General features: G+C 52.1%; 1 protein-coding gene across 1 annotated transcript in view; it reads right to left on the bottom strand.

The window, feature by feature from the left end:
* Positions 1 to 17,227, bottom strand: part of NCAM1 (neural cell adhesion molecule 1) — a 92,743-nt gene that overhangs the window by 26,522 nt on the left and 48,994 nt on the right. Inside the window, 11 exon segments of the mRNA XM_053963270.1 lie at positions 2,457 to 2,588; positions 3,205 to 3,375; positions 4,010 to 4,106; positions 4,589 to 4,773; positions 5,254 to 5,404; positions 9,221 to 9,250; positions 13,129 to 13,271; positions 13,995 to 14,164; positions 14,856 to 14,973; positions 15,370 to 15,507; positions 16,208 to 16,351. Coding sequence (XP_053819245.1) covers positions 2,457 to 2,588; positions 3,205 to 3,375; positions 4,010 to 4,106; positions 4,589 to 4,773; positions 5,254 to 5,404; positions 9,221 to 9,250; positions 13,129 to 13,271; positions 13,995 to 14,164; positions 14,856 to 14,973; positions 15,370 to 15,507; positions 16,208 to 16,351 — 1,479 coding nt within the window.

Raw genomic sequence — 17,227 nt, 5'->3', positions numbered from 1 at the left:
GGATGGAACTGCGAACGAAAAATGAGTTAAAGGAGGAAGAACTGCAACCTACCCTGCAGCTGGGGAGCACAGAGTGACTGACAGCCCGTTGCCACATGAAAATAATAAAAAAAAAAAGGCAGAAGACTCCAGTCCAGAAGTGCTGGAATGTTCTGCAAAGCCACCTACCTGTCCCCAGGTGCTGGCCATGGGGCTGGGCACACAGGTCTGCTGCTGCCAGAGCTGTTTGTGCTCTTTTTCCTCTCTTCTCCACGGGATTTCCCCCTTTCCCTGCAGCACTGCTGGGGATCCCAGCCCTGCTCTCCCTGGGGTTCTTTATCTCCAGTTCAGAAGGGCCCCAGTCCTCAGCCTGGGCTCTAGCCCTGACCACCACCACCCTCAAATCTTTCTTTTATTATTGTTTCTCCTGGGATTAACAGGATCCAAACAATCCCAGACTGCACAAATGTTCTGGAAATGCCCCCCAGTGGCTCCCTAACTGCTGCAATTTGCAGCCCTGCCTGTCCATCTGTCCATCCATCCTTCCCCTTCCTGCTCCACTACAGCCAAGCTTTTGTCCAGTGCAATCTTTAAGGGCAAACGGCACAAGCGCGGTTCAAAATCTGGGTTCAAAATAAAAATATTATAAAAATCCTCTCCTTTCTTTCGCTTCAGGAATTTCTAAGAAGCTTCTTCGAGCTTGTCCTTGTAATCTTGGGAATAGCAGCAGCTCCCCACGGGATGCATTGATAAATGGAATAATGCTCACGGGGATAAAGAGGTTTTTTTAGCTCCATTGATCAGGTTTGATTGGAAAGGCACAAAGCTATGGAGCCGTCTTTATATTTCACTCACAATTACACAAATCCATCACATTCCTGACTCATTTTGCATGGGGAAGTGAGGAACATGCCATTTTAAAAAAAATTTAGTATGAGGTTTATTTATTTAATCACACAATCTACACAAGTGCTGGAAGACTGTCCAATGGTAAAATCATTAGTGAGAAAAGGAAAAAAAAATTCAATTTTTTCTTCAATTTTGTGCTTTCAAAATTGTGGAGTTATTTAAAATTTTGAAGTTTTTGGTTGGCTCTGGTCTAAACCAGATCTGCAATTTAGCTGAATTGATTTCCCTGAATTATCTCAGTATCATTAAAATTGAACTATTTTTAATGGATTCATAAATATGAAGCCTTCCACTACTCCACTCCGAGCCAACAAGCTAACTATTATTATTTTTTTATTATTATGATTAGATAATCACTACATTAAATATTTCAGCTGCATGCTGTAGAGCACAGACAAAGAGTTAACCCTAATTCTGTCCTAAAAAAGAGCGGAGTGGCTACTCCAGAGTGAGTGTTGTTAGGAAATGGACACTACCAGTTACTCCAATCCTACAGCCCCTGAGAGGAAAAAGGCACTGAATTAAAAGCTGGAAGTTCTGGGTGTTAGAGGAGCACTCTAAAAACACAAAGAGAGAGTGAAAGAAATGCAGAGAGCACTTACGTGGGTGAGGGATGCCTGCAGTTTATCCATGGATGGGACACAGAACAAAAACGAAATAAAAAGACAGAGATAGACATACAGAAACAAAAAAAAAAAAAAAAAATCAATGTGGAAGATGTGAGGAGACAGAGAATGTGGAGCTGGGAAATGGGAAAATCACCAGGCCAGGTGTGCCCTGCTCAGCAGGGATGGGCAGGGCCTGGGCACAGCTCAGGGGACTCCAGACATGCTGGGGCTGGGCTGGAACGGCCAGGCCTGGGTCCAGCAGAGGGGCATGGAGAGAGAACTCCAGCAGAGGGCTGGGAACGACAGTCCAGGGCTGGATGCAGGAGGAAAGGGGAAGCACCACGGCAGAACAGCTCTCCCTGCCCGCTCCACCTTTAACCGCTTTCCTCTTCCTCTGCTTCCCACCGTGACGAGCTCCCTGGGATTTAATTCTTTCCTGGAACAGGAGGACAGTGCTGGGCCACAGCAGAAGGTGGAAACGGCCCAGGCAGAGCAGAGAAGAGCCCGAGGAATCCATGGAATCCCCTCAAGAGCTGCGGGGCCATCTCAAAGCAGGATGTGCAGAACAGAGCAACCCTCCCTCCCTTCACCTTCCACAGCCCAAGGCCAGTCCTGTGCTGAACACCTTAATGTGGAAAACAAACCAGCCTTGTGACAGTGACATCACATTCTCTGCGACCAAAACCCTTCTCAGCTGCTCTTTCTCATTAAAAATCTCCTTCACACAGCCCCTTCTCTTTGGCACCACCAAGGTTGAACTGGAAACGCCAGCCAGCGCAAGTAAAACTCCTCCGCCTCCTCCCTTCAAAGAAGACTTTGAATTATCAACAAAACCCACTCCAACCCAAAACCACTGAGAAAACAGAGGGTGCAGCGAGGTCTGTGAGAGAGAAAAGGTGAGATCCATGCATGGCAGAGGCTCCAGGAGAGAGAAGCAGAGGGAGGCTGGGCTGTACTTACGGACTGGCTGTGTCTTGAACTCGGCGGGCAGGCTGAGCTCCCCCACGCCCTTGCCATTGACTGCTGACAGCCTCACTGCATAGGTGGTCTCAGGCTTCAGCCCCGTGATGGTCACTGTCCCCTCCACGTTGGCTGGGGGGGGAAAAAGCAAAGAAAAGCTCAGCACTCAAAGAAAGAAATGAACAAACTTTGTTTTCCCCACGCGGGGAGAAAAGGGACAAATAAAGCTGGGATCACACCGCTCCAGTGGGGAACTAAAATAAGAATTTCAGCTCCACACGGGATTGGTGATGGAAAGTTCAGCTCTGGAGCAGGACTCTCCCTTTTACAGCCCTCCCCAAATCAAAATTCTTTGCTTTATTTGAGTCCAAGATGGATTTTGTGCCGCGAGCACTGCTATAGATCACTTCAACAGGACGGGTTTGCTGCTGGAATAGCAGAGTTTATTTTCCAAGGGGGACCAAGGGGTGACAGATGAGGGTTCAAAAGCCTCCTGTGGGAAGCAGCACGTGAAAAATTCTCCACCCGGCTTGGACTGAGCTCTCAGCAAAGCCCAACCCTCACCTCCAGTTGAAAATTCCACGTGTCACTCACAGCAAATGTTTAAAAACTCACAGCAAATGTTTTTAAAAACTTGTCTGGAGCCTCCAACCTGAACCCTCCACCCTCCCTGGCTTTTCCCTACAGGAAAGCCGATGTTTTTTCGGTGCTGGAGGTGAAGGAACGGGGTTTTTTGGGTCGCTCCTACCTTCCTTGGCATCGTAGAGCCTGGAGTGCCAGTCCCCCTCGCCCAGGGCCCTCCACTCCGCCTTGTACTTGAGGATGGGCACCCCGCCCGTGGCCTCGGGCTCGTCGAACTCCACCTGGGCACTGCTGGAGTAGGGCTCCACCCTGCCGATGGAGGGCGAGGAGGGCGTGTCTGGGGACAAGGGACAGCAGTGGTGAGACACAGAACTGCGGAAGGAGCCTCAGGAGCAGCTGGGAACACCCAAGAGCCCCTGGCTTCGTGCAGCACAGGACAAGGGTAGGGCTGAGCCTCGGAGAGGGTTCAGGCAGCTTTTAGAGATGTTAATTAGTGCACAGATCTTAATTTTGGCTCCTCTCTAAGAGGCTGGAGACTCCCAGTCCCGTCTCCAAAGAGAACAACCAGGGCAGTGCAGCAAAGGCATGCTGGATGCCACTCTGTCCCCTCTGTCCCTCCCACAGGGCACTGCAGTGCAGAGCTCCACCAGCCCCAAATGCCCCTGTGGCAGCCCTGGAGCCCTCCCAGGCCTGGCCCAGCTCTGAGATCCTGCAGTGCAGCTGCTGTGAGGGGGTTTGGCTGAGCTGGGGTGCACAAATCAAAGATCCCAGCTCTCACAAAGCGCTCTGGCAGCACAGAAAAGAACAAGCCCCTGGAGAAACAAGGGACCAGAGATGCTGAGCAGCTCCAGCCCAGCAGGAAATCCATGAACAGCCTCTTTGAAGGCAGAAGTTGCTCTCCTGCTGTCCCAGCAACACGAACCAGCGAAGCAGGGCCACTGTGTCACCTGCTGCCTGCCCTCCCTGCTCACCTGCCTGCACCAGGATGAACTCGGAGGACTCCTGCCCGATGCGGTTCACAGCCGTGCAGTTGTAGTTCCCAAAGTCATTCTCTGAGTCTGGGGTCACCTGTGGGGCAAGGAAGGCTCAGGCTGGGACCACAAAACCCTTTTCACTCTGCCAAGGCACCCTGAATTTAGCTGGGGAGAAGCTACAATAAAACCCAGGTGTTTGTGCTCCCAGGGCTGTCCATGGGGGAGAGAACTGCAGTGGGCAAAAAGCAGAGGCAAGCAGGGGCTTTTTGAAGTTACAACAGATCATGTTTCAGTTAAAAAGTCTATTTAAGGCCTCTAGATAAAAAATAATCCACAACAATTGAGTATATTTTATTTCATGAAAGTGTTTTATACTTTCAATAAGTGATACACAATGTGTCTTCTGTTACCTGACTATCTTCCATTTCCTGCTCCTCTTTATCTTCTCCAACCTGATTTTCTCAGAATTTATATGCTAGAAACACCACCCCAACTTCATTTCTACCGAGAGGACAAGACTGAATTCTTTCAACATTGATTATCTGATGGCACTGAGCCCTCCTGGCTTTTCCTCACCTCCAGGTAGCTTGCAGAGGGGGTGTTGTAGATCTTGATGTTGCTGTAGTTGGAGCTGGGGAGGAGCTGCCCATCCCTGAACCAGGAGATGACAGCACTGGGGTAGGCAAACACCTCACAGGTGATGTTCACTTGGTTTCCTTCCCAGGTGTACACGGCCACAGGGCCCTGGAGCTTGGGGGCATCTGAAAGACACATTTGGGAAGGCAACTGGAGGCAGCCGAGCTCCCAAAAAAGCCTCCCTGTAAGGATCCCTTGGCTGGAGTCCACCCCAATGCGGGAAAGGGAACGTAACATTGGAAATGGGAACCGTCCTCTCATCCAGGGCGTGGGGAATGTCTTTGGCTGAAGGGCACAAAGAGAAAACCTGCTCAGCCCCGCGGCTGCTCCTGCGCAGCGCGCGAGGAGCAGACAGCAGGATGGGGCTGGGAAAGCTCTTCCAGGGGAGAACTGGACCCCCAACAAAGGGGACTGCAGCAGGCCCGTGGGGAGGTGCCCAGAGCACCCAGGCTGGAGACAGGCCCAGAGAACCCCGAGAGAACATCAGAGGGAACACCCCGCAGCATCTCAGCTTTCCCCAGCCCGAGCTGCTTCCGCACCCTCAGCACCGCAGGGAGGGGACCAGGGGAGGACCCAGCCCCCTGTAAGCCCCCCCAGGCACTTACAGTGCACCTCCAGGTACATGGCCTGCGAGTCCTGGCCGATGGTGTTGCTGGCCGTGCACACGTACTCGCCCGCGTCCGTGTACTGGATGTCCTTGAGCGTGAGCGAGGAGACGCGCGCGTGGCTGCGCACCACGATCCGCCCGTCCAGCGTCTGCAGCACAGCACAGCCCGGTCAGAGCCCAGCCCCGGCCCCGGGGCAGCCCATGGCGTGATGGCACACGCCCTGCCCCAGCCCCGCGGCACCACGATCCCCTCACCTGAGGCCAGGGGAGAGCACCAGGGGCAGTTCCCCGTCCCACAGGGCCCACACTGTGAGCAGCGGCTCAGAGCACTCAGGGGAAGGGGGAAACGTCAAAAGGAGGACCAAAGTATCAGCTACTACATATCTGAGAACACTACACCTCTGAGAACAAAGTCAAGCTTCTCCCCAGCATGGGAACTGCAGAGGTCCAGCTCTGGTTAAAAAGTTTTGGCAGCATGCAAGGAGGAGAAAAAAAACCCCAAGGAAACCTTCCCAAAAGCTTCCAGTCAGAGAATCCAGCCCTTCCTGTGCTCTCAGCAATGCTGATTTTATCTCAGTGCCCCTGAAATGGGCAAGGAAGAACAGATCCAGAGCTCGGAGCTGAATCAGGCAAAAAGCAAGCTCAGAACTTTCACCTGAACGTGGCACACAAAGAGAGGAAAGTGCAGTGAAAAGGGCAAGAAAGCCTCTAGATAGACAGCCCTGCCTCAAGAAAATTCCAGAACCATTTCCCACGTGCAACAAAGTGTGGGGATGACACTGACACAGAGAAACAAGGAATGTAAAATCCCAGGGGACTGCCAAGGGACTACACCCACCCAGCCACCCCAGGCTGCGTGGTTTTCCTCTCCAGTTTGTCACCAAATCCAAGAAAACGCAAAGCCAGGGACTCCTCTATCCCTCCTGCTGCTTCTGCCTCAGCCTGGAAGCTCTCAAGCACCATCTCTCCCTCCTCTCATTTCTGATTTTGCAGCACAAACACAAGGGAGTAAATTTGGCACCCTCATGGCTGTGCCTGCTGCTGCCTCCTGCCACTCTGCAGGAGCATCTGTTTCCTTGGAAGGTACAGGACAAGTGCTGATAAATGAGTAAAACCCTGAGGATTTCCAACAGCCAAGTGCACAAAAAGCATCTCTGGTATCTCAGGTGTCAGACCTCCGGGCCTGAAGCCTCTCTCTGTGCTGAGACTGACAAAGTTTCTACAAATAAATCTCTTTTGTCACCTCACTTAGCTCCAGCAGCAGTTCATGGGCACTGGGCCAGTGTCAAAGGCACAGAAATAGCATCTTCTGATGACACATAAACAACTAGGTGCATTTTTCTCCTCTCTTCTTCCCTGCTGCAATCCCTGGCCAGTGCCATGAGCTACAGGCTCCATCCCTGTCCTGGGCACAGTTATTCCATGGATACGTGGGGCTGTGGGCATCACTTCCTAGAGCCTGACACGAAATTGCTGTGGTACCACACAACCAAAATCTGCTTTTATCTGCCCTGGCTGACTGCACTGCTCTCCTTTTGTCTGACTTTGGATTTCCCTGCAAACCCCAGCCCATTCCAGCAGCACCCAGGGGTGCCAGGACTCCAGATCTGGGGGAATATCCTCAATATTTGTCTCTGTGACCTCACCAGAAGAGTGGAAGGGACAAAATACCAGTGTGGGATCAGCACAGGTGATTCTGGAAAAGGCAGTTTTACACCCAAATGTCTCCTGCCTTTCTCCCCACCTCCTCAAGATCCAGCACAAAGGAGTGCCAGGAAATCATGGTCAGTGACGATTTCATGAGCAATGAAAATAAAGCTCTGTTTTTTTAATGTAAAAAGGAATAAGGGAAGATAAAGAGAGATCAGGAAAAACACTCTAAGGAAGAGAAAAACGCCTAGCCAAGAAAGCACATTCAAGTTTTGTCTCTGCCTACTGCAGCCCACCAGGTGCTCTGGCTGCTGGAGACAGGACTGGCAGGAATTTGGGAGCCAGATGTTGACATTTGTACCCCTTTTACCCAAATCCCCCAAGTGCAAGGATCTGGGCTAACAAAATAACAAAATCCTAGTGCTGGGGAGAGCAGCTCAGGGAATCCCTCCTCGGAACAGAGTAGGATGTTCTCTATGCTGCCAATTATTGCACTTTATCCTGAGTTACTGCAGGCGTTTTCCCCCAAATTCTGGCCCTGCCCTGAGGCACAGCCTCTGTGATCACAGCTGGCCAAGAGCTCAACAGCTCAGGGCCAAAGGGGGAGAGCAGAGACAAATAAAATGCTTTTATCCCCCTCCCCTTCACCTTCTGGAGCTTTCAGGCCCTTCCCAAAGAAGCATCCACGGATGATTCTGCACAGTCCTCTCTGCTCCTCAGCCACTTCCCACACCCTCACAAAGCCCTGAAAACCCCGACCCCAGGCAGGAATTCCACTGAAGGAAGGGGAGGGCTCTCTCCTTGCTCTGTGCTTGCAGTGCAGGGTGTGATATTTGTATTTAACTGCAGCCCTCAATACTCCTAATGCTGCACCCATTCCCAGTTACCAGTTTGGGGTGTGACTGAGGGTACCCAGAGATGCTGCCAGGACTGACTTCACCTCCTCACCCGAAATTCCTTCAGTAAAAGTGAAACACTTAATGCCAAACATCCCCTGACCTTCATCCTGCTGCTGGAATCCACTGCTAAAAGCCCCCAGGCAACTTTACAGCAATTTAAAAAGCAATTTTAGATATATCCTGCACCCCACTGGGGTATTTTAAGACACAGAGGCAGTAAGAAATTTAGAGACAGCAAACTTAATAGTATTAGTGCTCATATTAATCAAAAAGCTGGAGAGAGAGAGCACAGAGAAAACACTGGGGCAGGGAGGGGACAGCTGTGACAGGAATTCCTGTGAGTCCTGGAGAGATGCAGCTACTCAAATTCCAAATTCTCCAATGCAAACTGCCCTGAGTATCTGGTGCCTCCACCTGCCACAATCCAGCAGATTCTTCTGAAGGAAGAATGGGCAGGATCTCCTCAGCCCCCCGTGAAACACAGCTGGGTGGTGCTCAAGTTGCAGCTTCACTTTGTTCAGTCTCTGGGATTTAGGATGGCTTCAAAATGATTTAAAAAAACAGAGCCTCCACAAAGTTGATGCTAAAAATACAAATCCAAGTCACCCAGTTCTGACAGCTCATTTTGTTCTCCACCTGACCCCTGTTATTTGCTTGGGAACTTTCCTTCTGGTCCATTTTGAAGCAAGAGGGCTACAAATCAGCTGCATTATTATTATTATTATTATTATTATTATTATTATTAAAGCACAGCACTGAATGTGAAATAAAATCAAACCCCATTTGCACCAACCCCAGTCACTGCATTATCCCACCTCCCCCTCACTGACCCTTGCAGATCAAAGACAAATGAAAAGAATTGAGCAATTTGGAGCATTTTCTGGAGAAATGCCCCTCGTGCAAGGTTTCTCTGCATTGACTTGGAAATGGAACATGATGCAGTTTCCTTTACAGAGCAGGTCAAACTGAAGGAGTGCCATGAGCAAATAGGTGAGCTGGCTGGAGCAGAGGAGGCTTTCTTGGGGAAAAAAGACTTTCCCAAAATACAGGTTGGTGTTAATTCTTCCCTCTCTGAGAGAGAGGATGATTCACACTGGCAGCATAGGAAAAAAAATGGTGAAAAGAGCATTTTACATTTGCTTTTAATTTTAATTGCCTTCACTTTAATTTTTAAGTGACAAGCAGAGTTCCTCACTCCCAACACAGCTGCTTTGCTCATCCAAAAAATGCATCACTACATGCCAAGCAATTTCTACCTCTAGAAGCTGCTTCTTGTATGTACTGGTATTTTACTGGGCCGGATTAATGCTCGTTTAGTTGGTTACTGCACTAGAGACTTGTTAATCTGTAATGCTTAGAAGAGAAACCAAAATCCAATGACCTAAGAAGTTTGCTAAAGGTCTGGTAATCTTATACCTCTTGTTTCTCGGGCCGGGTCCACGAAGCCTGGAGAGAACAGATATAGAACACAACAACAACAACAGAAAAAAAGCAATAAAAGTTTATCAAAGGTTGCTTTCAGGTACCAGTGTCTGCAGCACATTGAGCTGTGTGCACATGCAGGCTCCAAGCTGAGCATCTCCTGCGTGGCGGGGATCACAGCTTCCCTTTCCCATCAGTTTGGGCTGGCATTCACCGTTTCACAGCCTCTGCATTGGTCTTTAAATGGTTAAACAGAGGCTGATGGCACCTCAAGACTGATTTATGACATCAGTGACTCTTTCCTTTGTCACATCTCACCTTTCCTACACGCCTGGTGCTCAGGAAGTGGCTCTGGCCACTGAATTGCAGGGGACAGACCTGGAGTTGTGCCCCTGGTCTGTTTGCCACCCCACACCGATTAATTAATGCTGATTAATGTGCTCATCATGCATTTGGAGCCCTGGTTCCATGCAGGCTGTGGCAGGAGGAGGAGCAGCCCCAGAGCTGCAGAGGACCCCCAGCTCCAGCTCCCTGAGGTCAGGGATGGCAGCACCCGGCCCCTGCTGGGCTGGGGACAGCCCCAGAGCAGTGAAACATGCCCAAACCTGACTTTAAAGCAAATATTTCCCACTCAGAGAAAGCCACCAGCAGCAAGGAGCACACTCCCTGGGGCTGCAAGGAGCCAAGCTGCTGCATTCCATTCCCCCCCTATAATTGGTATTTCAGCTATCTCCTGGTCTCTATAATTTCAACTGATCCCCTTCAGTTCAGGAGTCAAAAATCACCTGCTGCCACGAGAGCCAGGATGGCACCACTGGCTGTGAGGCACGGGCACACTGTGGGGGTGTCACAGCACACACGAGTGACAGGGATGGAGATGGAGGCTCAGGGAATGAGAACCAGAAGCAGAGCCCTGTGAACACTGCGACACTGAAATAGCCACAGATGGGACACACACCTCTCTGACAACGCCTCTGGTGAAAGCAAATGGTTCCTTTGTGCCTGGGAGCTGGGGTGGAGCTCACCAACCCCTGCAGGGGCTGGGACACGCCCAAGACCTGCTCATTTCTAGGTGCAGGGATCCTGCTGAGCAGGCAGCGCAATATTCCAGAATAATCCCTTTGTTCAGCCCCACTTATGGCCTTGTGAGTCCCCTGCTGCTCCTGCTCACTGCTCTCTGCAGTCCCAGCACAGGGAGACACTTTTCATCCCTGGGTCAACCCCAAAGGAAGATGAAGAAGGAGGAGAGCCCATTCCCAAACGCTCAGAGCTTCTCTGCAATGGCCCTTGGGAGGGGAGGGAAGAGGCAGAGCCACATTCCCCACCCCAGAGAATCCCAGACTAACTCTCCCTCACCAGGACAGAGCAGCTTCACCCAGCAGCACGCCGGGAATGAGGGGGGAATCCAAAGCCTCGTGCACCCTCAGATTCCTAAATTATTAAATCTCATCCATCTGCCTTGGCTGCCAACAGCACAGAGCTGAGAGAGGCTGCAACAGCAACCCAGAAACCAGAGGGAGGATGGGCTGGGCTGTTTCTAGGACAGCACAATGCACTGATGGAATTCACCTGTCAGGACCCGAAATTCAGCCAAGTCACTCAGATCCATGCAGGAATCTGCATGTTCCTGCTTGAGGAACAGGGAGCCTTGTGGGGCAGCCCTGGGGGAAAGGCCCAGTGACAGCACAGGGGTTAAACTGTGCTTGGGATGCAGGAGGGAGAAATCAGAGCTCATCCCTTCCTCTGCTCTTCCACTCCTTTGGTGGGAAGATGCTCCCTTTGTTTCCTGCCCTGCAGGGAATGGTGACGTGGCTGGGAGAGCAGCTCCCAGGAGATCCAGCCCTGGATAAAGGATCAAGGACCCGCAGAGTGTTTCCCTCCCCACAGGCTGGGCTGCACTGCTGCCTCACAAACCCAGCAGTGTCCCCACAGCTGCTCCGTGGAAGGGTGGCTGAGCACTCAGAGACTGGGACATCCCAAAATCTGCCAGGAGACACAGCTGAGCTAAACCCTCCTTTTTCTTTGGGGGTTTGGGTAGGTTTTCCAGAATGTTATGGGAGTTAAGGGACCTCTACACCTCAAAAAACCTGCACTGAAGGATGATTACAAGAGCAAACAACGTGAAGCAAGAGAGAAGCATCCAAGTACCTGGATAATAGAAATATTCAAAAGTAGGCTTGGTGATTCTTAAAATAACATTGTTTGTCCTGCATCAAAGACCATCCACTTCCCTGTGCTGTCCCAGAGAAAGTGGAGAATAAACTGAATATATGCATTTGTAACAGAATATTTAATAGAATTAAATATTCTAATAGAAGTTGTTGTAGAATATTTATAAAGCTGTTCTGACCTCATCTGAAACGTTTCCCTCAACTTAAGAGCGCACGGGAGAGAATGAGAAAAGTACAAGACAAACCAAAACAAAATGCACACACACACAAAATAATCCAGCCCAGAAAGTGCATGGGAGATGAAAAAATAATGTTTGCCCTGAAGGTTTGAACCAGCACATGAACACATGGCAGTACCTCAAACCTTGGCTTTTCCCCCATCTCGAAGTGTCAGAGCATGAACATTCCCCTTGCAATTGATCCCCAAGCTGAGAGCATCAAGCAGAGTCTCAAAAATCAGCAAAAATTAGTTAGCAGTTTTGCCACTGAGCCCCTGATGGTTTAAGTGGGCTGCACAGGGAGTCTCTTCTACCACTTGATTCAGCTTTTACATTCTCCTCCCTGCCCAAGCTCTGTCCATGGCTGGCATCCAAACTCCAGAGCCAGCAGCACTGGAGCCCTTGGCACCTCCCAGGGCTCTCCTAACAGAGACAAAGCCATGAATAAATAACCTCAAATCCTGCCCAAACAGGTCCCCCAGTCAGGCTGCAGCTTCTGCAGGCACTGGGAACCTCCCCCTGAACATTGCAGGGATTCACAGCAGCCCTGGGATCCAGAAGATGCTAAGAAAGAAGTGAAGCTGGAAAACTTTGGCACCCTGATTAATAAAGTTACACATGAACAACGTGGGGAGGGGCTGACGTCATGGGGGCAATTAAAAAAGCTCATTTAGGAGCTGCAGGGCAGGACAGCAGCTGTGGGGACAAGTGACAGTGGACACTTCTGTTGCTCCAAGACTTTCAGAGTGTCACCTGCTGCCTCCACACTGAGCCAGAACCTCTGGCATGGCCAAGGCAGCTGAGCCCTGAAGCATCCTGCTATTAGGAGATTATTAATTAGCAACAACTCCTCACTCCTACTTCTGTCTAGGCATTCTCTGGCTCCAAATTCTGCCTCCTGATCACTTATGAAACATCTCCAGTACAGCAGCACACCCCAACCTCGTCTAATTAAAGGAGCTGTCGCCAATAACAACACCAGCACTCTTTTTCAAGAAGAAAAAACTGCTAATTATTTTTGCCTTTTAAGAACAAAATGGTATTGATGGGATCAACAGAACAGGTGAGCACAAAAGGCAGCCAGGCTTTTGTGCTTCAGGGATGTGCAGTGCCAGAGGACAGCACGGAGGAGGAATGAACAGGCTCATTTTGGATCCACTGCGTCCCGGAGAGGGAGCGGCCCTCGCCTGCCACCTGCACAGCACGGCCAGCTCTGGGATCAGGGAGCTCATTCCCACCTCCCAGGAGCTTCCTGCAGCTGTAGGAACTCCTCTGAGGAGGGTTTAGGGTCTCTCCAATTGAATTCACCCCCAGTGAACAGAGCAGGAATTACAGGACGTCTCCCCAGGTGTTCAGAGCCGAGGTGGCTCGTCACAGAAGGGCACCTGTGCCACCAGGTGTGGCTGTGAGCCTGGGCCCTGCACGTGCATCCGCATGCAATTCCAGGCCAGGGACAGGCAGGGACGAGCTGTGCTGACCCCACAACCCCTGGGGGCTTTGGGAAGGGCTGTACCTTCTCCTCGTTGCTGATGTTCCTCGTGGAGGTTCTCCAGGTGATGGAGGGGATGGGGTCCCCCGACGCCTCGCAGGTCAGCGTGATCTGATCCTCCAGCTCCATGGCTGTCTTGTTCTCCACGTAGGTGATTTTGGGTTTGGCTGGGGAGGAGAAGAAAAAGGAACCTTCGCTCAGGTGGGGCTCAGGGTGAAGCTGTCTGTCACCAGCAGTGCTGGAACAAGCAGCACTGGGCAGAACTGGGACCATTTACTGCCAAATGGGGAAGGAGCAGAGGGACTTTTACGAGGGCAGAAGTGAAGGGCCTGAAAAACCTCATCTGCTCACTCTCACAGCCGAGGCTCCTAAGAGGGGACCCAGTCGAGGGGGTACAAATGCTCACCCTGGGATTACCAGCTCCCTCTTCCACCTCCCTGCCCCAAACCAGCCCTTTGTTAGCAGCTTGGTCAGGTGGCTGCATGCAAGGCAGGGAGAATTCCAAATTCCTGAACACTTCCAGATTCCTGGGAGGCAGGAAAGCCCCTGGTTCACCCCTACAAGCCTGAGGTCACTCCCACAGTGGTGGGGTGGAGCTCACCTCCCCGTCCAGGCTGCAGCAAGCCGCACTCAAGTGCTAAAGCCCTTTTAAGAGCAGCTTTGGTGGATCAGGACTCAGCCTGGCAGGCCTGCAGGGAATTTCCAGCAGCCTGTGGGTCTGACCCACCAGCCCTGCCCGTGTCTGAGCAGACTGGAGCACACACACCATGGCAGAGGTGCACAGCTGGGGAGAAGCCCCAGCAGGCATTCAGTGGGACAAGCAGTTCCCCCAGCTCCCCCCAGCGTGAGCAGCACCCAGCTGGGCTGCCCGGGCTGCCAGGGGCTGTTACCAAACACTTTGAGGTGGATGGTGGCATCGGCCTCGCCAGCCTTGTTCTCAGCGATGCAGATGTACTCGGCCTCGTCGCTCTTGTCCACCCTGTGGATGACCAGCTCGGAGCCATCCGAGTTGAAGCTGTATTTGTCCTCGTCCTCCACCTCCTCCACGGGCTCTCCATCCCTGGGGGCACAAAGCACACGGGGCTGTGGTGGCAGAAGCCATCCCAGGCTGCTTCAGGCTAGTTCATGCAATTATTACACTGCAGCTCCCCGTGCCCAGAGGGACCAGCCCCTTCTCCTCTCCCCGTGGGCTCCAGAGCTCAGCTTGAGCCCTATTCCCAACCTTTCCTGCCCCAGGGCTCTTGGCAGATGAAGCTTTCACCTCCTGGCACACCACGGAGCTGTAGCCCCACCAAAGGTGATTTCTTGCCTACCAAGGCACCACTCCAAGCTGCCATCAGCTTTTCTGGGTCACTTTGTGCTCCTAACCTTCACCAAAGGCTGCAGAATTCCAAGAACAGAGCCCCTGGAGTGGCAATCACTGCCTGACAGGGAAATGCAGGAAGCTGGAAGGGGACACAGCTGACCTGGCTGAAGAATGGGGAGCACTGAAGGGATTCCTTGTTCTGCTTTGCTTGATTAAACTGTTTTTATCTCAACCAGCAGGATTTTTACCCTCAGGTTCTCCCCCCTGGGAGGGCTCTGTGCTCCCAGCCTAACCCACAGCAGAAGGTGGCTTCAGCCCCATCACGAGGCCATTGCTGTGAGCAAAACCAGCTCATCCCAGACAGAACATTCCCTTCCTTCCCTCCAGCCTGGCTGTGCAGGGGAAGCACCCCCAGCCCAGCAGGACACTGCACACAGCATCTTACTTTGTCCAGGTGACGGTGGGCTCGGGAAAGCCGTCGGCATCACAGGCCAGGGTGACAGACTGGCTCAGGTTGGCAGTGGCATTCATGGTGCTCTGCCTGGCACGCACCGAGGGAGGGACTGCAAGAGAGGACAGAAGGTGTGAGCCACAGGGAGGCTCTCTGTGCCCCTCTGATGGCACCAGTCAGCCAAACGCTGTCACCACCAGCTGCAGGGCTTAACCAGCGAGTCTGAGGCATGTCCAAAGTCATCAGCACGGGGGAGAAAGGGCACTGGGTGGGGAGACACAGAAAAACTCAGCGTGGTGGCCAAAACCTCTCGTGAGTGCCACCAAGCTCAGTTCCTCACTCTAAGCTTCAGGTGCCTGGAGGTGTTCTTTTCCTGTGAACACCTGGCAAACACTCCCTGCATTCCTTGGACATTGTTTTTGGACACAGCAGAGGAAGAGGATGGTGTGACTCCAAGGCAGCAGCTCCAGCAGCAGCCTGGGGTGAGGTGCTGCTCTGAGCCCCTCACCGTTCACGATGACCTGGATGTCCTTGAAGTTGATCTCCCCACGGGCCAGGATCCTCCCCTCACACCTGTAGGTCCCCTCATCTGTCTTCTTGATGCCCCGGATCTGCAGGTAGTTGTTGGACAGGACGATGAACCGCACTGCAGAGGACAAAGGGAAGGGAAGCTCACTCCAGCCTCTCCTCTCCTCACCCTTCCTGCAACAAAATCTCCCTCCCCACCATGAACTGGAGATGCTGCTGTGGCTGGATGTGCTTCTGCCAAGGAAGAAACACCTGTGGAGAGCAGCACTGCTCTGGTGCTGTGCTGTGCTCAGGGAGGTGAGCAGATCCGTGCTCCCACGGACACGGTTACACTGCATCACAGCAGCCAGCGGCACTCTGGGACTCATCCCTCCTGCCCAAGGGCTCCAGCCTCACTACCTGTGTGCCAAACCTGCTCAGCTGGAGTCTGTGCCTCTGCCAGCCCCTCTGGACACGGCTGGCTGGAGCATTTGGGATGAAAGGGAAAAGCTCTTGCAAGGAGCTTTCAGCCCCTTTTCCTCAGCAAGGCTGGAGGGTGTCACAACATCCAGCTTTTCTCTCTGGTGGCACTTCTTTCATCTGTATTTTTTTTTCCAGCATCCCTTGTGTATTTTTTCCAGCAATGGCCTGGTGGCCATTTTAGTGGGAACATGACTGCCCTGCCACTGGCAAACCACAGCACCTGGGATGACTAAATTCACATCCCATGGCCTCGTGTCAGGCACAAGCTGCTTCTCCTGTCCCTTGTGGCCACCAGCATTCTGTGTGGGAGGGAGATGGACATCTGACCCCAGAATGGACAAGAACCAAGCCCTTACCATCCTTTTTTAGGATGACATCCCTGCCTTTGTGCTTCCAGATGATGGTGGGGGGCAGTGAGCTGACCACGTCGCACACGATCACAGCATCGTCCCCTTCTTTGAATTCCTGAGGGGTGGGAGCGTTCTTGAACATCAGCTTTTCTGGAAACAGGGAAAGGAGAAGGTCACTGCAGCTTTCTCAGCACACCTGGAGCTGTGCTCCTGCCTCCAGCCTGAGGGGAGCAGAGAAAGCCCCAAATCCCCAGAAATCTCCTTGTTCCCGGGGGAGGATCAAGGTCTGAGTGAATGCACTGCCCCCATGTCCAGCCCTGTGCCCACAGGGGGCTGAATTACTGCTCTGAATAACCCCTGCTGCAAGAAGGGACCTTGGCACTGCTCAACCTCCCAGCAGGGAGGGAGAGGCTGCTGGCAGGGCTCTGCTGGAGCAGCTGGTGGCTCTTTACAGAATCACAGAATAATGAGGTTGGAAGAGACCTCTAAAATCACCAAGTCCAACTTGTGCCTTAACACCTCAACCAGACCATAGCACCAAGTGCCACGTCCAGGCTTTTTTTAAACACATCCAGAGATGGTGATTCCACCACCTCCCTGGGAAGACAATTCCAGTGCTTTGTTATTCTTTTGGTGAAGAATTTTTTTCCTAATATCCAACCTGTACCTCCCCTGATGTAGCTGGAGACTGTGTCCTCTTGTTCTGTCAGTCTCAGCTTGAGACTGTGTCCTCTTGTTCTACAAACCCTCCGGACATGTGGGCCCCTCTTCCCTCCACACCAGAGGTGTGTGTCACCCACAGCAGCTCCTCTCCCTGTTACTCCTGCCAGAAGCACCAGCATCTTCTCCTTCCCCTTGCTTTGCTGCCCCTCAGGAGGATTTCAGCCGTGGGGCTGCTGGAGATGCCCTGATCCTCCAATCCCTCCTGATTCCCACCTTCCTCTCCTCACCGAGAGAAGGCAGCATCTCAACACCCCCTTATTGGTGTTGGGATCTTTGGTGCGGGAAGAATGATGTGTAGGACTC

Source organism: Vidua chalybeata, chromosome 23 (genome assembly GCF_026979565.1).
Source record: "Vidua chalybeata isolate OUT-0048 chromosome 23, bVidCha1 merged haplotype, whole genome shotgun sequence".
NCBI lineage: Eukaryota > Metazoa > Chordata > Aves > Passeriformes > Viduidae > Vidua > Vidua chalybeata.
The sequence above is the reverse complement of the archived record's forward strand: the minus strand, read 5'-3'. Positions and strand labels throughout refer to the sequence as shown.